Source organism: Terrapene carolina, unplaced genomic scaffold, assembly GCF_002925995.2.
Source record: "Terrapene carolina triunguis isolate 2854851 unplaced genomic scaffold, T_m_triunguis-2.0 Scaffold84, whole genome shotgun sequence".
Lineage (NCBI taxonomy): Eukaryota > Metazoa > Chordata > Testudines > Emydidae > Terrapene > Terrapene triunguis.
In genome coordinates, this window is record NW_020664435.1 from 6,705,131 (window position 1) to 6,729,020 (window position 23,890).

Here is a 23,890-nt window from a genome sequence, read left to right on the forward strand (position 1 = left end):
GCTTTTTATAAATAAAGTTCTTATGCATGATTAAAGCGTCCTTTGTTTTAAGAAGAACAAATAGCAAAAAAAGAAACATGTTACACAAAAGGAAAAGGAACACATCCAGGAAGCTAAATTTACAAAGCTCTCACTACTGTAAAGCAGTGTCTTTTAAACAGATTTATAAAGGCTGTCTTGACTTTATTTCAAAAATATTTTCACTTTTTTTAACTGGTTTGATAGACAGTTCGACTTCCCAGAAACAGAAGCCACAGCAGGTGCTCTCACTAAAATCCAGCAGTGGCATGTCCACATAATTGTCAGTTTGCACCTATTATTTTGCACACAAAAATGCTGCCTTCGTGTCACTGCATGGGTTTTACAACACCCAAAATAAGAATGATAATTTTAGGGATTAGAGCTGAGAAATTCTTACTTCTTGTACCAAAGGAATGAAGACAGACTGAACTTTCCTTCTCACCTACAGACAACAATAGATAGAACTATGAAGTGACAGTAATCTCTCCATTATTAAGGCTGTGACCAATTTTTCAACAAACGTTTTCTCTACTAACTTTGCCAGTATTAAACCAATTTGTGTGGAATTACTTACGTTTGCTCCCTTGCCACAGGAGAATTTTTCTGTTCATTGATGGATAAGCAGAGAAGAAATCCAGATATGGCGACTTGTAAAATAAGAAGCAATCACTTCCGCAAAGTTTTCTGAATTATTTTTAGTAGCATTTTAATCTTTACAAGTCTTGGCTTCAGATTTGGCTTAAATGATGACATTCTCAGTGAGGACAGATGCCTCTAACTGTTCTCCAAAGCTTGGCATTATTCACTACAATTTTTCTGAGTTGAAAAGAATTCCACAGCCCACACTGGATGGAGTTTATGAAGTTCATAGCCATAGTCAAACTGCCAGGGTATACTGGATTTTAAGAGTTCACAGTGGTAGTTAGTTTCCATACAAAGCCCACGAGGCCTCTGACAATTTATAAACTCTACAAGAATCCTGGGCATGACTCATGTTAGCAGGGCTGAACTAAGGCAAACTGGGACCCTAGGCATGTAAAAAAAAAATGTGGGTCCCTGACCTCCACAGCTCCATTCCTAATGACACCACCTACATGTGCTGCTTGGGTACGAGTCTCCTCAGGAAAGGGACAACAGCAGCCCCACAGGGTTTACTGCTCTTGGGCTGGTGATGAGGCTCCCACAGGGGCCTAACTGCTTGGTTGGTGGCTGTGGTAAGGCAACCTAAAGAGCGGCAGCAGGCGAGGGAGGAAGAAAATCAGAGTCTAGCGGTGGTCCTCTTCTTCCTGGTCCATCCAACATGGAGGCAGCAGTGGTAGCATGGTGATGGACTAGGAAACCCCTTTTCCCTGGTGTACCCAAAGAATAACAGGAGGTCCCAGCCTGCCTCAAAACAAGAATCAGTGTAGGGTTAGGGAAGAGGAAGCCCCCAGCCCAGAGGAAGAGGATTAGCAGCAGCAGGACAGTGCAGATTGTGAGCCCATTGCTTCTAATCTCCTCTTGCCTAGTGACCCAAGCAGAGAAGTGGCAGCATCCCCTACTCGCCAGGACAGGGTGGTGGATGAATTTCCATTGTGGAGAGAGGTGGCCCCACATGACAAGACTGTCCAGGCTAATCCTGCACTCCTGAAAGTTCCACAGAACTGAAGGGAATTTTTCCAGGGCCAAGCATCCTTCTGGCCCTGCAGTTAAAAAGCCCTGCAGGCTTCCCAGATCTGGTGTGTTCCAGTATCCACGGCTCTTGAGGCCTGCAGGGTATATATACCCTGTAGAGCCAGAGAGCAGCCGGACAAACACTCCTGCACAGTTCACAAACTCTCTACGAGCAGAGGGGTATGTAGAGTTTAGTAAATGGCAGAAACTTCAAGGAAACTTCCATACGCCCAGGCAGCACATCCTTGTCTGTTCAGAGGTGGAGCTGCCTGGGAAGGACTCCCTGGCTCATTACTACTGTGTGTACCCACACACATAATTATTTGCACTTTCATGAGAATATAGAGGGCAATACTGTTCTGTTTTCCCATAAAATAATTTTTTCAGAGGCTAGTGGCAGGAGAAGTTGAACAACTTCACCTCAGATTGGGGAATCCAATGCCACAAATCAGGCTCTTCCTCCCTCCCTCCCCTGGGAGGGCACACCACCACTGGTGCAGGAAAAAGCACATCATATCCTGCTGAACTGAATGTTGAAGGATGACTGGCGTGTTTAGGGCAGCCTGCTCCAGACAGGGGAGTCAGTCAGTCTAGCTGTACAGAAAGGAGCAAATAGCCCATTCGCCAGGCTGGAGAAACGTCACGCAGAAAGTGGTGAGGATATGTTTTTGATATGTTTAGTCTGTGGAAGCAGTGGGGAATCCAAGAAGTGATACAGGGAAGACAGAAAGATGTGGCAGGGAGTAAGAGACTGAATGAGATGCACACTGTCCGCACATAAATAATAACAGATTCTACACTCCTTAATAGGGAGGTGAGACTAGAGACCCATGGGAGAGGAAGAGGGAAGTCATCAGGAGCACAAGTGAAGAGGGAAAAAAGACATGGGCCCAGGGCAGACAGCAGATGGAACCCCAACCGGGATAGGGGGATGGAGAAAGAGGAGAATCCACCAAAAGCAACTGGGAAAGAGCACCTGGGAAGGTAAGAGAAGAGCCAGGAAATATACAAATCAGAGAAGCCCCAGGAAGAGACCAAGTGGATGGTCTACATGGTCAAAAGTAGCAGAAAAGTGGAGGAATACAATGATGGAGGAGTGGCTTCTAGACATGGCAAAGAGGAGGAGAGTACATCAATCACAACACCTGAAATTCTGTTTCTTATCGGATCTGAGTTTGTGTTGAGCACCCTACAAAACCTTTATTCTTTTAGCTGACCAGATTAGCGCAAACATTTCAAAGCTATATGTCCCCCCATTAGAATGTAGGTATATTCCAGCTGTGAAAACATGCTCTCATCCCATGTCCACATTAGACAAGTAACAGTAGACACCATTTGCTGAGTTCCCAAGGCAGGAACAAAAATGGTGTCATGAGAGGCATTGACACATCAGTCATTCGCTCCAGCTGCCTTCAGCATGCACCATTCCCTTAGATCACCACCAAGATTCATTTCCCCCTGTTCACAAAACAAGGAAAGAAATAGTTGTGAATGTGTATGTGGTATGTGTGTGTGGGAGCAATACATATGTGGTGCATATTCAGTGTGTGTGCGCATTATGATCTCGGCAATATGCACATATAGGCACTGTGTGGTGTGTACATGTAAGTGCAATGTTCATGCCGTATGTGTGGTATGTGTGCAGCATGCATATGTATGTGCAGCATTTGTGTATAGAGTGTGCATTCTGTGCACTAATGTAAAACCAAGTAAAGGGTTTGAAATACATCCTTATAATTAGGGGAAATGGATTATTGCAGGGAAAAAACATACATTATTAATACATTGCTAAAATTACTGACATTTAACTTAAATAAAAATATGGAATTGCATTCCTATTCAGATTAGACACAGGTAGCGCAGGTTTAGTTAATGTGCTGGGCATTTCACAGACAGAAGATGTGCCACATGGTTCTGTGGTTGTTATGGTAATTGTCTTTTTCTTCTTTTTAAGCAGCACATAAAATAGTCACATAAAATCTGCATAAATGTCAAAGGAAAAAGTTATGTCTCTCCACTATATAGAACCCTGAGCTTATTTTTGACAAATTTCAGGGTTTTTTCCCTTTATTGGTAATTTAAGTTTTTTGCTGTAACTCACGTTGAGTTTTGTCTCTTTCCTTTTTGAGAGGAGCAGAGGAAAGATGGGCAGATAATGAGGAGGGTCGTGCTTTGATAAACTTTTGAAGTGTGGCTTGAAGGTTGCCATATTTCCTGTGATATGATGCATCACTTTCTCAAGAATCAGTCTTTGCTATGTACTTGCAGAGTTAAACATCGATCATTTTGCTATTACTAAGATAAAGACCACTTATGTTTTTGTAAAATCTACCAAATACATTTTCACTCAGTCTCTTTGACCGTAAGCTAGGGGTATTTGAAAATTTAAGATAAAGCACCAGCTACGAAGTCTACACCTCACATTTTTTAAAATGTTAATAACCTACAGCTAAGGAATATGTGCAACTAGTATAGCCATTAGAGAGGCACACAAAATGGAGAGAGAGCATATCCTCGAAGCTAAGCTAGCATTCAATGCTAAGGGAGAGTTAACATTTGGATCTTAACCAATCAGAATTACAGCTGAGGAGCATTCCTATGGAACGACAGGCCCCAAATAGAAAGGAGGCATCTTAAGAGCTGAGATTCGGGGTGAAGAATTAAGATACGTATACTCTCCCCATACCGTTCTGGCAGCAATATATTAGCCATTTGTCACTTCAACTTCACAATTATAAATCAGTTCTCTACCCATAACTCAGGCAGAATACGCTTGAGACATGTCATCCTTTATAAATTACTGTATGCCTTCTGGTGTAAGAAGAACTTAGCTGGGTCTTATCATAACAGTGCTAACAACGACAGGCATGCAATTGGGAATAAATGGTTCTGCCTTGTGGAGAGACCACACACAATAATGATGAGACAGTCCAGTATGAATGAAAGCCTATAAGCAAGGGGCCAATGAGAGGTGAATCTTGGAAACTGTAGGGAAACCTCAACTTGCTCTTTTTTATAGGCCAGAGAATCTCCTCTCTCCCTCTCTCTCCGTTTCTCCCATAGATCAATGTCACCTATTAGAGATCCTTCAAAACGGCTTTTGACAAAACAAGAAGAAAAGGTCAGAGCAATTAATATTCCCCTCAATATGATTTCATTTGAAGTTGTGAATTTCTAGAGATTCCATGATTAATTACTTTAACTGAAAATTCTCTAGGATAAACTCCTGGCTGAGGCCAAACAAAATACACCTCTACCTCGATAGAACGCTGTCCTCGGGAGCCAAAAAATCTTACCGCATTATAGGTGAAACCGCGTTAAATCGAACTTGCTTTGATCCGCCGGAGTGCACAGCCCCGCCCCCCCGGAGCACTGCTTTACCGCGTTATATCCGAATTCGTGTTATATTGGGTCGCGTTATATCAGGGTAGAGGTGTACATACAGTATAGACATCCAACAGAAGGCTTTTCAGGCCCACGGAGGCATTGCATACACTTCGGGGTTTACTAAAGACAAGAATAGTTCTGCTCATCAGAAAACCAGATGAGAAGATCATTATTTTTCCCCAAACACATTTTGTTCTTGGCGCAATTTCAGTTTTGTTATAAATTACTATAGTGATTAATAATAGTTCATTTGCATTTCTAGAGCACCTTTCATCTGAGGATCTCTGAGCTCTGCAAACAAATAATTCATCCTCACTACACTCTGTTGAAGAACATTAGGTCAGTGTTGTTACCCCCGTTTGTCAGATGGGGAAACTGAGGCAGGGGGAGGTTAAGTGACTTGCCCGAACAGACAAAGTGAATATCGGTTGCAGAATCAGAAGTCAAACCCCAAAGTTCTATTGGTCCAGTTCCCTGCTCTTGAGTATACTCCCTCACATTTGATTTTAAAATTAAACTTGGCATTTTGCTAAAATTTAATGGTGTTAATTTGAAAGTACTTCTCTATAGTGAATTTTAGCACCACCAGAAGTTTTTTGTATTGACATATGGTGCATTTAAGGGTTGGCTCTGCACCTGCCTCCACCTTTAGGTTCAGCAGATTCCATCATTACAACTTGGGAAAATCTTGATCTAAAGATTTATCATCATCATTGTACTCTTTCATCACATCCATGGCATCAGAGGTACAAGCCATCCCAAGGCTATTATATGGTAAACTGTCTTTCTAGGCATCCTCTATGTAGACCCATAAGTGTAGTGTTCATAATGAAACCTCACTTTCTCATTAACAATGGGGGGGTGCAAATTGTTTTCACCACTATTTAAACACATTCGAGTAGATACATATGGCCAAATTCTGCTCTTCATGTAGCCAGGCTAAAATCAACAGAGCCTGAGGACAGATCCCATGCTTTGAAGGGGTAACCTTTATTTTCCCTTCTCTTCTCTCACGTATCCATTGTCACGTTACTGGTGATAGAGGTTTCTAAAAGGGTAAGAATAAAGATCATCCTAAGTAATATATCTGTATGTACGCACTAATCTCTGCTCTCAGTTACACTAACTATCCCATTGATTCATGTACACCAGTAGAACTGGCACAAAACCTGGTTCTATCTCACTAATGACTTCTGCAACACAGTGCAGTATAAAATACATCTGTAATGCAACAATAGATTGTAAGGTACAGATACATACCAAGATGTCGAGGCAGGCTGCTTTAAGCAGGGTGATCTGGTCTGCAATGGTCAAACTTGTAAAGCCAGGCAATCGTTTTGCAAATTCCACTATTTTAATAATGCACTTTGTAGCAAGTTCACTGAATTTGTCCCAAAGCCCAAGGTCCAGTCGAACCCGTTGGTCTGCGCTAGAGTTCTGGAAAGAAGAGAAGACATCATAAATCAGCAATCTCCTGTTCAGTGAAGTGACTGATTTGCTAGTAAAATAATAACTCAGTATTTCTGCTAGAAGTGCTTTCTATTAGCATTCCAGGCATTTTCTGCAAAGTTTGCTGTTGTGATGCTGCTGTTTTTAAACTTGGATTAGTCTCCTAAAAATTCTTTGAATGTTTCTGTTACTTATGATTACAGAGGCCATCTGTACGCAGAATACAAATGAACTTAAACATTTCCAAATGCCACTATCATCATTCTTCCCTGTCATTATATAATGAGTGCATTGAGACAGACAATTTACATTTGAACCCCTGAAAATAAAATGAACAGTGGATCTTGAATATTGGCTCCTCATCTGGAAAAAGCAGCAAAACATTTTGGAACAGAGTTTCACATACTTAAGGTCTTAGAAAATTGGTTCTACTTAATTTATCTCTCTGTGGCTCTATGAAAGTTTTACAGCTCTCTCAAAATACCATCCCTCATGAATTGAAGAGTAATTCTTTACATAATGCTACAACTCTCCCTCTGACTATGAAAGCACTATGCACAATTGTTGAAGGTAGTACATTCATTTGAGAGTACAGAGTTCAGTATTTTACAACATATTTGCCTATCAAACTTCGGGTATTATGAAGACATTCTAAAAAGACGTATTCCCTCACTAGTTGTGCCTATATATAAACACACAGATGGATTTTGGATTAAGATGTCTCCTTGCAAGATCCATGTTGAAGTGATGGAGTTTATGTTTTCACAATTTTAAAAGGAGGCTAATCTCCTCCCACCCCCAAAACTGAGTTGGAGTGGAGAATCAAGTCTGTAACATTTACATGAATCCATACCTGTAACAGTCATCTCTATGTTTAAATGTGCTCTCTTTTCAAAAAGACAGAAACAATACCCCATCGTTTCTATTTAAAATCTATCCTGCGGAGCTATTAAAATCAGCTTGATTTTTTAATGACACAAGAGAAGACAAGAGGAAATGTCTCTATAACTCTAAACATAAATAATTCCCTTCAAAATGGACCAAAAGTAATGGGTTAACAGTCACTGTAATGCCCTTTGAATTATTTCTTGCAGCTACTGAGTATGCATCCTTCAGATTTATTTTATTTCATCCTCAAGGACCTTGGTGAAATACAGTACATCAGGGGAAAAATAAGATCAAGATGTGCAGTCATTCAGGCTGTAATTAAATTTAATAAGCAGTTTATCCAGTTCATAGAAAGATGGCATAGGATAGAGCTACACAAAGCAGAGCCTAAAGCAGGAAATCATTTTACAATAGGGTATTCATCTGGAAAAAAAGACGTTGCATGAAACCAGCAAGTGTGAACAAAATCTTCATCAGTCTCATATAAGGTTATTTTATCATGCTACACTTCTGGCAAAGGGAAGTTTGACGTGTTGTCTATTAAAAGTAATGCATAGCAGTCTTAACAAAATGTAAATCTAACTCCCTATTATGCAAACTGAAGAGAAGAGGTAGTTAATAAAACACAATAATTTGGTGTTTAATTATACTAGTTGCCAGATTCATAGGCATTGGATCTAAAATTGCTAATGCATTATTTTCCAAATGTTGCAAATGGAAACCTTTTAACATTTTATTTGGTAATGAACACAGTGATAAGTCTCATTGAAAACAGCTATGTTTTTTGCAGCAGTCCTACATAAAATTGATTCTACATCATCAATGTAGAGGCTGAACAATAAAACATGGGGTTAATAAAATGCCTGTTGGAAACAGAAACCGATTAGCAATGCAGTGAAAAAACTTCAAACATGGGGAGTTTTGGAGAAGCATGTTTTTTGGGTGCCTTTTCCAAGAGCAGTTCATGCATAGGTTTAAGGACTGTGCTTCCCGTAATCCCATACTAGTGCACATATGGCGGAACAATACTTAATGCTCACTAGTGACATCTTTATCGGTGGCAAAGTCCAACCATGCTATGAAATCCAATTAAATAGTCATTTTTGTCCCATAAATTGATCCCATTTTTTCAATTATTTTTATTCTCCATTGCAATCCGCTCTATCGCCACATAACAATACAGAACAATATATTCAGGAAAATACGCACCCTGTGCTGGAATCCCTACTGTCTTTAAAAGCCACTTTACAAATGGAACAAGGCTCATAGGTACCACTGTGGTTTAATCAAGGATACTGGCTATCTTTCCTTAGCAAAAGCAGCAATGCTCTAATTCTAATGCAACTGTGGTGACCAAGGAATTCAGCAAGTACCTTTGCTGAATGCCAGGGTCATGATATACACCTCTACCCCAATATAACGCGACCCGATATAACACGAATTCGGATATAATGCGATAAAGCAGTGCTCCGGGGCTGCACACTCCGGCGGATCAAAGCAAGTTCGATATAACACGGTTTCACCTATAACACGGTAAGATTTCTTGGCTCCTGAGGACAGCATTATATCGGGGTAGAGGTGTATTAATATATTATCTCTGTAACAGTACAGAACAGTAGTCATGTAACTTTAAAGTAGAACAGCTACAAAGAACAAAATACCTGAAGGATGCCTATTTTTACGCTTTTGGCTAGTAAAGCGTTGTTTGGGACAACCTGAAGCAGGGTCTACAGAGTATTTTCAGTTAAATTTCTCCCTTTATCTTGAGGTTAGATGTAACACAGCTGTAGACTTACAAATAATATCAGTCTCAAGGGATAAGAAGCATAGTTACACTCAATTATATTATAAAGTATGACATCTCTAGAGAAATTACAGTACTAAGGCACTTTCTCTTAGCTGGATGACAGTAATAAAACAGATCTATTTATGATGGACTTTTGAAATCCATTATCTTTAAACAGCTTGCTGGTTCTCATCATTAAAAGAGCTACACTTGCCCAGCAAATGTACCTGTTAATTCAAATGACCTGGGGAATTTAATATGAAAGAATTATTCTTCAATTATTGTAAGTAGACTCCTTTTTCTTCTCGTTGTAATTGTTAGCAATGGGGACACCTTATAGAAGGGATGGATATAAAATTTTCTAAAACTTATTTTTCACAAAACACAATTTTTAAAAGGGGAAAATATATTTCCTCCAGGACAGAACACCTAGTATAAAAAGTCTTGGGTTCCTAAATAAACTGCTCCTTGCAGAGCTCAAGAATAAATAAGAATATTAGAATCATAGAATATCAGGGTTGGAAGGGACCTCAGGAGGTCATCTAGTCCAACCCCCTGCTCAAGTAGGACCAATCCCCAACTAAATCATCCCAGCCAGGAGTTTGTCAAGTCTGACCTTAAAAACCTTTAAGGAAGGAGATTCCACCACCTCCCTAGGTAACCCATTCCAGTGCTTCACCACCCTCCTAGTGAAAAAGTTTTTCCTAATATCCAACCTAAACTTCCCCCACTGCAACTTGAGACCATTACTCCTTGTTCTGTCATCTGGTACCACTGAGAACAGTCTAGATCCATCCTCTTTGGAACCCCCTTTCGGGTAGTTGAAAGCAGCTATCAAATCCCCCCTCATTCTTCTCTTCTGCAGACTAAACAATCCCAGTTCCCTCAGCCTCTCCTCATAAGTCATGTGCTCCAGACCCCTAATCATTTTTGTTGCCCTCCGCTGGACTCTTCCCAATTTTTCCACACCCTTCTTGTAGTGTGGGGCCCAAAACTGGACACAGTACTCCAGATGCGGCCTCACCAATGTCAAATAGAGGGGAATGATCACGTCCCTCGATCTGCTGGTATATATTCTGATACTTGCACTCCAAATGCTTAGATAGATTTCCTAGGGTTGCATCCCTCTGCAGTACTTTTTTGGTCTTAGCCATTATGCTCTTCTGTCTTCTGCTGTTACAGATTCTAGAGCCTTTTGCTCTTGTTAAAAACAAAAAATACCAAAATCGGTGTCAAACGCAGTGCTACTAAAAATGTAAAAGAATCCTACCAATGGAACAGAGTTTCCTCTTTCAAAAGTTCCAGGCCAGTAAGCTCCCGAGGTCTGAGCAGTTGTACACTTTATTTCAATATATTTATTAAACATCTCTAGGGTTGTTGTTGTTTTCTTAAATTGTGAAGCAGTTTACAGAACCAATCCGCACACTGCACGTGGTAGCAAAACGGTCTTTCACAAGATGTCTAGATTCACTGTTCTACTAAATGATAAATAAGGCCCCCAATAAAAGCATGACTAGGTAATCGTCTGTCTGCAATATATTGTTACCATCAATAATGTGGAATAAAAAACGTTATGCACTTCTAGCTTTCTTTGGCCTCATAATTTTTTAAATTATGGTTTATTTCTAATTTCTTAGAACTTCTCTGATGTCCATATTTCAATTTCATGTGCCTCATAAAGGACAGCTTATTGTATTACCAAACCCTGCAAATTGATTAATCAACATGGCATGAGCATCTGACAAATTCTAACGAATACACGACTCTTCAATTTCTCCCTTTCATCCCAGTAAGGTAAGAACTTTTTAAATCTTTGGCATTAGAAAAGTACTAAGCTAAAGAAGTGAGATTGCATTTTGTTCGGAACAGTGAGGTTTGTGATCATTCTGATCCCCAAGTTCTATAATCAGGGGCAAGCAGCTGTGAAAGCCCAAACCCAGTGCTTATGGGTCTAACTGTTAAGATATAGGCAGGGGCATGACATAGTAATGATGGGTTCATAAAACAGATTGCCATCTAAAACGCTAAGCTGATAACCAGAGCGTAGTCAGATCAGTGATTTAAACAGTCTACAATTCAGATATGGGGTGAAGCTGTCTGTGAACCTGAAGACAGTAGTGGTATTAAAGTGGTATTCAATCAGTTTTTATGTATCTATGGCTTAGGCTACGTCTTCACTACAGGGGGACTATGGGGGGGGTCGATTTAAGATATGCAAATTCAGCTACGCGAATAGCGTAGCTGAATTCGACATATCACAGCCGACTTACCCCGCTGTGAGGACGGCAGCAAAATCGACCTCCGCGGCTTCCCGTCGACGGCTCTTACTCCCACCTTCGCTGGTGGAGTAAGAGCGTCGATTCGGGGATCGATTGTCGCGTCCTGACGGGACGCAATAAATCGATCCCCGAGAGGTCGATTTCTACCCGCCAATTCAGGCGGGTAGTGTAGACCTAGCCTTAGAGACTGAACTTTTTCTGAAGTTGCAGGGCCATAAGATCCTGGTTAAGCCAAAATAGCTCTCTTGAGGTGGCGGGGGGGGGAGAGGAGAGAGTGTTAATGAACAAGACTCTTATTCAACCCAAGCACCATAAACTAGCAGAGTTGCTAGCCACATTCTCTTCATTCAGCCCAGCATTAGACTTGTTGGGGCCCAGGGCAGAAAGCCGAAGCCCAAGTCCTGTCTCATGGGGCTGAAGCCGACGCCAGGTGGCAGGGCTCGGGTTCGGGCTTGGGCTTTCTGCTCTGGGCCCCAGGGAGTCTAACGCCGGCCCTGCCGAAGCCCGAGCAACTTCGCTTTTTTTGCGGGGCTCCCTGTGGCGTGGGGTGTTCTGTAATTTTTGTTGTCAAAAGGGGTCACAGTGCAATGACGTTTGAGAATCGCTGAGCTAAACAGTCAGTGAATTCCATAAGCATTACAAAACCAGGCAAACAGGGGTTGCTCCTATGCCTCCAGAGTTCTCTGTTCTGACTCCACATCAGCAACCACTTGTCTCAGCCTCCCATGAGGAACGATCAGATCAAGTCTTTAAGTCAAACTAGGTCCAGCTTCACTGGGTTACTCAGCTCAGGAAGGCACTCCCTAGGGTGACCAGGCAGCAAATGTGAAAAATCAGGACAGGGGTGGGGGGTAATAGGAACATATATAAGAAAAAGACCCAAAAATCGGGACATCTGGTCACCCTAGCACTCCCAGCTAGGACTCTGAAATCCCTGCTGGCATTCAACCCCGCTGTCTGACTCAGTGGCGCCTTATGCTAGGGGACACCATTGGGGTGGGATGCGGTAGCAGCCGCATTACAGGCAGCACTGAATGAACAATGTTCTCAGATACGGCACCTATATTTATATTGTTCCAAGAACAAAAAAATAATATAATTATACCTTAGCATCCAACTTACAATGCAAAAATATAGCGGCCCCTGTTTATGTTTTGATAACACATTAGCCACACAAAATACCAGTACAATAGAGCTACTGTATGAGCCTAACATAAAGCTAACACAATAACATATTCATATCAGATGGATGCAGTTTGTTTGCCACACAGTCTCTGAGCATAAAACTCTGGAATGCATTCCTGTCTGAGGACATACATTCCAGCTGTGGACATATGATCAGCTCTGACATGGACAAAAAGTGGTTTCCCCTAAGCCCAGAAATGTTTTCCACACTTATCTTTCAGAAATGGCCTTATTTTTACTGAACTGCGAGTCTATTTATATGCCATTTCGTTTAAGATGAGTTAAGTCTCAACGGTTTTTTTTTGGTAGGAACCTAACACAGGAGATTCGCTGAAAAGCCTCCCCACAAATCCCACAATCTTGATGCCTGAAGTTAAGAACTTCCAATTATGTCACCAGCTGGCTGTTATCAAGTTTACAGCCCAGCACAGTGCAAGGGTCCCAGGAGAGTTGAACGTGCTTGGCCACTTCAGTAATTCCTGTTATTTAACGGCATGCCTGCATTGATTGTTTTGACTAAGTCTATCACGAGCAGGAGTAAGGAGATACTGCCAGAGAAGCACGTAGCAGTATAAGCTTTTTCCAGGGCAAACAATTTTATGCTGTTCTCAAAATCAAATGTGTAAAAGGTTTGTGAAAATATTACATTTTTCTTATTTTTCAACCCTGTGCATTTGAGGTCACAATGTTTACACTTGCTTTCTTGCAATTTAATTTTGAGATCTGATAAACAGGGATCTAAGAGCTTTAACCTGACTTCCCCCACATCTAGAAAAAAAAAAAATAAATTAAAAAAAAAGGCTACTGCACATAGTAAGTCAGTCAACACCAATTTTCTTCGATTAAGGTTTGAATAATTGAAAAATTTCCAGTCTGACAAAGCACTACAGGACAGAGCTTCTCATGCACAGACCCAGGGTGAATCCCTCCATCTTGGCTGCACAGCACTTCAGCACAAGTATCACAACATCTATCCAGCCCCTTTGTCCATTTAAGCTGTCTCTGATCTCATGGTCAAACAAGCGAGAACGCACGCTCAGTCTTACGCAGTGCCTGCTGCAGGGTATTTTGCACCTTCCTCAAACATCTGGTACTTGCCACTGTTAGTGACAAACCACTGGATTAGATAGAGCACAGTTCAGTTCCAGTACAGAAATTCCTATGTTCCTATGACTTTCACGGTGACCTTATGCATATCGAGCATATCTTTAACTACTGCATTTGAGAAGTTTGATATGTGTTTCTTCACTGCCATCTGTATGTGCTGCAGTCTCTTATCCATTTACTAACACACACTACATATAGATGTACACAGGAAAATTCTGAGGGATGAAATCTACCTCTTAACCTTTCTACATAGAATTGCATATGCTGTATAAACTATTTGGGGATGTGGGGGCGGTAGCCTAAATTACAAACGGCATTTTGGAATTTGGTTTATTTATGAATTAAAATGGAGAACATAACATCTGCATTCCTCCTGGTCCCAATAGCTAATCTTCACCAGTTTTGGGATTGGGATTAAGCAAGATTTGTAGCTATAATCCAGTAATGTTTAAGAGCACCTCACCCATGAGGCTCTAGTCTTCTGGAGCTCAAACATGGTTTGTAGCCTTGTGAAGGAATTTACAATTAAGACACTTCTCGCAAAAACATATGCATGTGCTTAACTTTATGTATGCAAGTAGTCCCATGGACTATACATCCATCTATTTGCTAGGTCAATACTTTAATCTTTCCATCTTTTAAATTAAGATTGGATATGTTTTCTAAAAAAAGAGATCCCTTACCTCAGAGGTGGGCAAACTACGGCCCACGGGGCACATTTGGCCCACAGGACCTCCTGCCCGGCCCCTGAGCTCCTGGCCCGGGAGGCTAACCCCCAGCCCCTCCCCTGTTGTTCCCCCTCCCCCGCAGCCTCAGGGGGCGAGAAGCGGGGGGGGGTCAGATAAGGGGTGGGGGCCGGGCCACGCCTGGCTCTTTGGGGAGGTACAGCCTCCCCTAACCGGCCCTCCATACAATTTTGGAAACCCGACGTGGCCCTCAGGCCAAAAAGTTTGGCTGCTCCTCCCTTACCTTGTACAGTAACTGGAGTTCTTTGAGATGCATATCCCACATCAGGATGGGCACTTGCCTGTGCACTCTTGATCGTAGATTTTATTTGCAGTGTCCATGTGCCCTAGATAACCTCGTGCTCTGTTGTGAGGGTATATTATGAGGGCAGACCCACTGGTGCTTCATTTCCTTCTCAACCACGAAAGTCCAGCAAGAAGACTCTGAGGCACAGGGGAAGGAGAGCGGGTAGTAGAGAATCCCTAGGAACACACGTCTCAAAGAACTCCAGTTACTGTACAAAGTAAGTAACTTCTCCTTCTTCTTTAAGTAGTGTCCATATGGGTGCTCCATTTCAGGGGATTCCCAAGCAGTACCTCAACTATGGATTCAGTACAGACCGTAGAACAGCATCACCGAAAGCCATGTCAGCTCTGGAAGCAGGCACGAGATTCAAGAAATTGATCTACTTTAGTATAATTTTTAGAAAATGTCTAACATAACCATTCCCACACTACTGTCACCTGTGTACCTTTCCGAGTGTGTTCTTTACAAAGAGCACTTACCGTAGTGTATTTCCCCAGCTGGCAGAGAGAGGGGAAGGTTTCCTGGTGAGCTTTTCGAATTTTCTCAGTGAGATCATCCAACTCTGCTGTCATTTCATAGTTTTCAGTAAACTCTTGCTTTGAAGGCTCTTTCTTCTTTTTGTTCCTGTCATTTCTGACAGCTAGAGACAAGAAAGGAGGCAGGTCAGGTGTGCCTAATGAGACTACTGCATATTGCTTTCACAGCTCTTCTTCAAAGTATTGCCACAGATTTTTTTTTTTTTACTTTAAACATTGAAGTTAATTTGGATGAGAAATGTTGCATAAGCGTAGAAGAAAAGTATTTTTGTTAAAATGCTATCACGAAAAAGTACATTAAGATGGGCCAATGCACCAATTTCTTATGTCCACATACAAAAAGTAAAAGCCAACTTTCCATAGCAAGCTTGAGACCTTCTGGAGATATGTCATTTATAAATAAAGTACTTTAAATTTTGATGGTGTCTACCCCCTGAGGAGCTCCACCACAACTTTACCCACGTTGATGAAATGTCTCACAATAGCTTTGTGAGGCAAGAGTTAATAACCCCGTATTATTATTACAGATTAGGAAATTAATGCACCGAGAGTTGATGTAATTTGCTCAAAGTAACAAAGTCAGTGGCAGAGCTGGAAACAGAACCCACGTCTCCCGGTTCCATGTCTTGTATTTTAGCCCTAAAACCATCTCTTCCTCATAGGAAACTTTCTCTCAAAATAGTACTATTCAAAAGATATCTCTTTTATGAATCCATTGTTTTACAAACAGTATAAACGTAACTCTGTAAAAGCATGTAGACAATGGGCAAATTCTGGTATGGCAGGCATTTTGAAATCAATAGTAAAAATTCCAATTAAAAAAAATCCTTATAGATTCCAAGGCCAGAAGGGACTATTGTGATGATCTAGTCTGACCTCCTACGTAATACAGGCCAAAATAATTCCTAGTGCAAATCTTTTAGAAACATCCAATCTTGATTTAAAAATTGTCAGTGAGGGAGAATCCATCATGAGTCACGACCCTTGATAAATTGTTCCAATGGTTAATTACTCTCATTGTTAAAAATTTACACCTTATTACCAGTCTGAATTTGTCTGGCTTCTACTTCCCGCCATTGGATCATATACCTTTCTCTGGTAGACTGACGAGCCCATTATTAAATATTTGTTCTCAGTGTAGGTTTTTATAAACTACAATCAAGTCACCCCATAATCTTCTCTTTGTTAAGCTAAATAGATGGAGCTCCTTGAGTCTATCATGATAAGGCATGTTTTCTAAGTCTTTAATCATTCTTGTGGCTCTTCTATGAACCCCCTTCACTTTATCAATGTCCCTCTTGAATTGTGGGCACCAGAACTGGACACAATATTCCAGCAGTGGTCGCACCAGCGCCAAAAGAGAGACAAAATAATCTCTTTACTCTTACTCGAGATTTCCTGTTTATGCATCCCAGAATTTGGCCACAGCATCCCAATGGGAGCTGACATTCAAATGATTATCCACCACAACCCCCAAATCTTTTGCAGAGTCACTGCTTCTCAGGATAGAGTCTTCCATCCTGTAAGCATGGCCTACATTCTTTGTTCGTATTATGTATACGTTTACATGTTGCCGTATTAAAATACATATTGTTTGATTGCGCCCAATTTACCAAGCGATACAGATCTTTCTGAATCAGTGACCTGTCCTCTTTATTATTTACCACCTTCAATTTTTGTCATCTGCAAACTTTATCAGTGATGATTTTATGTTTTTTTTCCCCAGGTCATTGATTAAAAAGTTAAATAGCATAGGGCCAAGAACCAGTACCTGCATGACCCCACTGAAAACACACCCACTCAATGACAATTCCACTTTTAAAGTTAAATTTTGAGACCTATCAGTTAGCCAGTTTTTAATCCATTTAATGTGCACCATGCTAACTTTATATCGTTCTAGTTATTTAATCAAAATGTCATGTGGTACCAAGTCAAACACCTTACAGAAGTCTATTATGTCAACACTGTCACACCTTTATCAACCAAACTTGCAATCTCCTCAAAAACAGATATCAAGTTAATTTGACAGGCTCTATTTTCCATTAACCCATGCTGATTTGCATTAATTACATTACCCTCTTGGTTAATCAAGTCCCATGTCAGCTGCTCCATTATTTTGCTCAAGATCAATGCCAGGCTGACAGGTCTATAATTACCCTGACCATCCCATTTACCCTTTTAAAAAATGTGCACAACATTAGCTTTCCACTAGTCTTCTAGAACTTCCCCAGTGCTCCACAACTTATTGAAAATCAACATTAATGGTCCACCGAGCTCCTCAGCCAGATGGAGGATTCTAATGAGAAATAAAAATAAAGCTCTCCCAAACAGGCACACATACATACTAACAGCAATACCAATACACGGCCTTATTCAGTTTCACCTATTTTGCATAATATATTCTTGTTGGGAGTAGCAATTAAATGATATGTGTGCGTGCATGAATGCACAGAGCCCCTGTATCAGGCTAGGGAGCGTACATAGAAAACATGTGAGCCATAATGTACCTCAGTGGCTCTTATCATTGAGGTTCTGAAGAGTGGCATTTCCCAAAACATAGAGAAGAGGCCAAGAGAGGATATGCAACTTCTGCCCCATGCTCTCCCTGGTTGCTGTGGGTTTTGTATTTGTTTAGTTCAATAGTTGATATATTTCTGTATTATTCCAAATTCTTGCACGTTAAAATGATCACAATTCTAAAGGCAACACATGTTTATTCATGTGTAGAAATGACAGAGTAGGTCGTGTAGGAGAGTGGCACTATATATGAAAGAAAGCATAGAGTCAAATATAATAAAGATCTTAAATGAATCAAACTGTACCATAGAATCTCTACAGATAGTAATTCCATGCTTTGAATAAGAAGAATATAGCAGTAGGGATATACTACCGACCATCTGACCAGGATGGTGACTGTGAAATGCTCCAGGAGATTAGAGAGGCTATAAAAATAGAAAACTCAATAATAAGGGGGATTTCAACTATCCCCATATTGACTGGGTACACGTCACTTCAGAATAGGATGAAGAAATGAAGTTTATTGACATCATAAAAGACTGCTTCTTGGAGCAGCTACTCCTGGAACCCACAAGAGGAGAGGCGATTCTTGATTTAGTCCAAGGTGGCGCACAGGATCTGGTACAAGAGTGACTACAGCTGAACCGCTTGGTAATAGTGACCATAATATAATTTAACATTCTTGTAGGGGGGAAAACACCAAAGAAGCTCACCACAGTAGCATTTAACTTCAGAAAGGGGAACTACACAAAAATGAAGAAACTAGTTAAACAGAAATTAAAAGGTAAAATCACAGAAGTGAAATGCCTGCAAGCTACCTGGAAACTTTTTAAAAACACCATAATAGAGGCTCAAATTAAATGTATACCCCTAACTCAAAAACACAGTAAGACGACCAAAAAAGTGCCACCACAGTTAAAAGCTCTTGTCCTGTCCAAATAAAAGGCCAAGGCTCTCCTTACATCAAGCATATGGAGGATGGCTTCCCTATTATCCTGGTGAGGCCTAGGATAAAAGATTGGAAGGTGAATGAGTTGGTTCACGTGAAATATGGAACTCACATTGGGGGTGAACTTTGGATGTGATCTAAGAGTGACTGTGTCAGGGAAGATCACTGTGAACAGGGGATGTGCCATCAGGGTCACTATCTCCCCTACCTTTCTTGCTGAGGTAATGGTAATCAGGAATGCCGTCTTCATGGAAAGGTGAGTTAAAGAACAAGTGGCTATGGGTTCAAAGGGTGGTCTAGTCAGTTCTTTTAATACTAGATTGAGGTCCCATTGTGGGATAGGAAGCTTAGATTGGGGGAAGAGGTCCACTATGCCTCTGAGAAACCTCTTGGTAATTGGGTGGGAAAAAATTGATGCCTCCTTGGCTAGATAATTTATGCTACAGGTACAGAAAGCATGGTATCTACGTGCCTGCCAAGGGTCCCAGTAAGGCCATTGAGAGGGTATGAAGGGACCTAATGGTACCATGGTCGCCCATAACAGGGAAGCTGGGGATCAGAGGGACGATATGGCTGAGGCCCATACTGGAATTGGACACCATAGGGTGGGTGAGAAGAGCGGCAGGAGACCATTTCCTCTTACACACTATCTGACTCATTGGACAAAAATGGGGGTGCATGGCATGATGTTGCCAGCAAGTCTGGAGCTCCAGGCTCGCCCCAGTACTGAGTAGAGGCAAATCTGGTATATCAGACACCAAAAGGTCTGTTGCGTACCGAAAGTCCGGCAGTGCAAAAGGTGTCAGTACCGGTGGTGGTTGTCCACGTTGAGATGTCTGCACCGAAGGAGTGGGGTGATGTGGACCTGATAGTGTAGTCCATCGGTGCCTAGTATGCCGAAGACAGTACCAACATTTATGTCCGTACCAAAGGAGCCTTCCCCAGGGTAGATTTCTCGTGCCCAGTTGGTACCAATGATTCCTTGCCTGTGCCCATTGGGTCCTTAGACAGCCCAACATGCTCCATCAGGACAGTACCGCGCGAGACCTTGGTACCAGACTTAGGCCTGGTCTACACTAACCCCCCAAGTCGAAGTAAGGTACACAACTTCAGCTACGTGAATAACGTAGCTGAAGTCGACATACCTTACTTCGAACTTACCGCGGTTCAGACGCGGTCCACACGGGGCAGGCAGGCTCCCCTGTCGACTCCGCGGTACTCCTCTCGTTGAGATGGAGTACCGCAGTCGACGGCGAGCACTTCCTGGTTCGATCCCCAGCCGCCGAACTAGCGGCTAAGTATAGACCAGCCCTTAGACGGCTTCAGTGCCATTGGTACCAAGATACCGAGTGAACTGGAGATTGCTTTCGGCTTGGTCGGGGCTCACTTTGGCAACTCATGGCCCTTTTCTTAGAGGCCTTGCATGAGTGGCTCATGGGTGTACTTTTTGGGCTCACCTCCCTTAGAAGTAGAAGGTTGCGGTGAGGTTTCCCGCCGTGTGGGGTCTTGGCGCAGCTGAGGGTGGTTGAAAGGCTGCCTCCATTAGGAGAAGCTTGAGTCTCAGTTCTCTATCCTTTCTGGATCTGGGCTTCACAGTTGTTGGCACAAACCATACTTTTGTGGCATGTGGTTCTCTCCCAGACAGTAGACGCATCTGTGAGGGACAGATTCCTTGCAACTGAGACACTTCCTGAAGCCCGGTTAAATGGACATACCCTGTCCACAGGGGTCCCAGAAAAAAGAAGTCTAAAATAAAGTTTGGGTTTTGTTTTTGTTTTTTTCTGGTAATAAAAGATAAAGGAGTAAAGAAAAGGGAAGCTCCAAAAAGGTAGCTAAAATTAACAAATCTGAAGATGTTAATGATCCACTAACAGACAGCTAAAGCTCCATTTCTAGCTGAGGCGGTTGAGCAGGAACTGAGGAGGGTTCAACCACACAGCATTGGTTAGCCTCGTGGCAAAGCATGGGAAGGGGGCAATGCATGCACAGACCAAACAGACACTGCTACCAAAATTCTCCAATTAGCAGCGCAGGGACGCAGACAACCTACAGTGGAGAAACCGTAGGGACACAACTCGAAGAATGCAAAGAAATACTCATTGGAAAACATAATCCCAACTGCACATACAAAATGAAGGGGGTCTAAATTGGCTGTTACCACTCAAGAAAGAGATCTTGGAGTCATTGTGGATAGTTCTCTGAAAACATCCGCTCAATGTGCAGAGGCAATCAAAAAGGCTAACAGAATGTTAGGAACCATTTGGAAAGGGATAGAAAAGACAAAAATATTCCATTGTCTCTAAATAAATCCATTATACACCCCCATCTTGAATTCTATGTGCAGTGCTGGTCATCCCATCTTTAAAAAGATATGTTAGAATTGGGAAAGGTACAGAGAAGGGCAACAAAAATGATTAGGGAATGGAATGGCTTTTCAGATTGGAAAAGAGATGACTAAAGGGGGATATGATAGAGGTCTATAAAATCTTGACTGGTGTAGAGAAAGTAAATAAGGAAGTGTTATTTACTCCTCCTCATAACACAAGAACCAGAGGTGACCCAATTAAATTAAATTAATAGGCGGCAGGTTTAAAACAAACAAAAGGAAGTATTTCTTCACATAATGAACAGTCAATCTTTGGAACTTGTTGCCAGGGGATTTTGTAAAGGCCAAAACTATAACAGGGTTCAAAAAAGAACTAGATAAGTGAATGGAGAATAGGTCCAACAATGGATATTAGCCAAGATGGTCGGGGATGCAACCCCATGTTCTGAGTGTCCCTAGCCTCTGACTGCCAGAAGCCGGGAGTGGATAGAGGATGGATCACTTGATGATTGCCTGTTCTGTTCATTCCCTCTGAAGCATCTGGCATTGGCCACTGTCGGAAGACAGGATACTGGGATAGATGGACTATTGGTTTAACCCAGTATGGCCATTATTATGTTCAAGTACAGTGAAGTATTTGTGAAAGGGAAGCTTTAAGCTTGAAAAGAAAATGCCATTCCCTCTAGCTAATAACATCAGATTTTAATTTTATGAACAGCTTTGTTTTCAGTGACCAACTAAATTTATAACTAAGCATAGAAGAAATGTAATGGAGAAATTACCTTCAATGCTGTATGTTACATTTCATTGATTTTAAATAATGCAGTAAAGAAAGAAGAATTATATTCTTCCTTCTGAATCACATTGTATGGAGTGGTAGCAAAATCCACATTAATATAAAATCCCCAAACCAAAACCAAACCAAACAAAAAAAAACAAATAAAACAACCTTTGTTAAGGTGAAGTTTGAAAGCAGTAAATCAAAATATGCCTTTAAAAAGAAACCCCCACACATCCCAGGAATTCAGGAGCGAGGGTTGAATTAAAAAAACAACAACAAAATTTGAAATATGAAAATTCACAGGTACCTTCACTAAACTTCCTTAACTTCTGCTCTAAACTGATGCCAGCCTCCTATCTTTCTTTCCTTGCTGGTTTAGTACTGAAAATGTGCATCACAGAACATCAATTCTATAACTGGCATCCGACGAAGTGGGCATTCACCCACGAAAGCTTATGCTCCAATACAGGGGTAGGCAACCTATGGCATGCGTGCCAAAGGCAGCACGTGAGCTGATTTTCAGTGGCACTCAACACTGCCCGGGTCCTGGCCACCGGTCCGGGGGGCTCTGCATTTTAATTTAATTTTAAATGAAGCTTCTTAAACATTTTAAAAACCTTATTTACTTTACATACAATAGTTTAGTTCTATATTATAGACTTATAGAAAGAGACCTTCTAAAAACATTAAAATGTATTACTGGCACGCGAAACCTGAAATTAGAGTGAATAAATGAAGACTCGGCACACCACTTCTGAAAGGTTGCTGACCCCTGCTCCAATACATCTGTTAGTCTTAAAGGTGCCAAAGAACTCTCTGTTGCTTTTTCCTATATACTTGTGTCTCATAAGATAAAGTGCTGGATGCCTCATCACCACACAGACATTTGCTCTTCTCAAACAGTGGGTCGGGACCCCAAAGTGGGTCACGACCCCATTTTAATGGGGTCGCCAGGGCTGGCTTAGACTTGCTGGGGCCCAGGGCCAAAGACAAAGCCTGAGCCCCACCACCCAAGGCCAAAGCCTGAGGGTTTCAGCAGGGGTCAGCAACATGTCCGTGGTAAAAATGTTGAGGTCTGTGGTAATTTTTCAATAAACGTTGAATGACTGAATGACATAACCCCCCAATGTCTGTCACTAAGTACTGTAATTTTGTCAAGTGTCCGTCGTGCAACATCGTGGTGCTGACCCCTGGGTTTCAGCCCTGTGTGTTGGGACTCAGGTTACAGGCCCTCTACCTGGGGCTGAAGCCCTTGGGCTTCAGCTTTGCCCCCTCTCCTCCCTGGTCAGCGGGGCTCAGGCGGGCTCAGGCTTCAGTGCCCCATGCTGGGGTCCTGTAGTAATTTTTATTATCAGAAGGGGGTCGCGGTGCAGTGAAGTTTGAGAACCCCTGTTGTAGTTTTTGTGGTCACTGGAGAGATGAACCTTTTTGGAAGAATGGATAACATACAGTAGTTTGATTTTCTCAGGGTGTCACTACCAAGGCCAAACTAAGGCCAATATAACTTAAGGTGTGGAGAAAAGGAGTAACAAACAAACAATCAGATAAATAAAAATAAATCTGGCTTGTAACAGAAAATGAGTTGCAACCTTAACTGTGGAACAGCTGTCATTCCATAATGACATAACACATTCATTCGTAAGGCATTTTTTACTATAACCAACGTAGCAGCAAGATGCACTGAGGTCCACACTAGGAGCTTGACCATGTTCCAGCAAAGCACTTAAGCAGATGCTTAGCTTTAAAGCATCCCATTAACTCCAGTGGAACTGCTTGCATGCTTAAAGTCAAGCACATGCATAAGTGTTTTTGGGATCAGGATCAGAGTGCTCAGTACCTCACAGAGCTGAGCCATGACTTGGACTGCCACGATTGTCAGATTCTATCTTGATGCCGGTCTAAAAAGATCATCATCCTGGGGGAGGGATAGCTCAGTGGCTTGAGCACTGGCCTGCTAAACCCAGGGTTATGAGTTCAATCCTTGAGGGGGCCAC

The 23,890-nt window shown here is 41.8% G+C and overlaps 1 protein-coding gene across 3 annotated transcripts in view; it reads right to left on the reverse strand.

Annotated features, from left to right (window-relative positions):
• RARB (retinoic acid receptor beta) overlaps window positions 1–23,890 on the reverse strand; it is a 288,982-nt gene that overhangs the window by 13,399 nt on the left and 251,693 nt on the right. For all 3 annotated transcript variants that reach the window (XM_024214543.2, XM_024214544.3, XM_024214545.2), the window contains exons 4-5: window positions 15,267–15,427; window positions 6,322–6,498 (exon numbers count right to left, since the gene is read on the reverse strand). In XM_024214543.2, coding sequence (XP_024070311.1) covers window positions 6,322–6,498; window positions 15,267–15,427 — 338 coding nt within the window. The remainder of the gene's footprint in view (window positions 1–6,321; window positions 6,499–15,266; window positions 15,428–23,890) is intronic.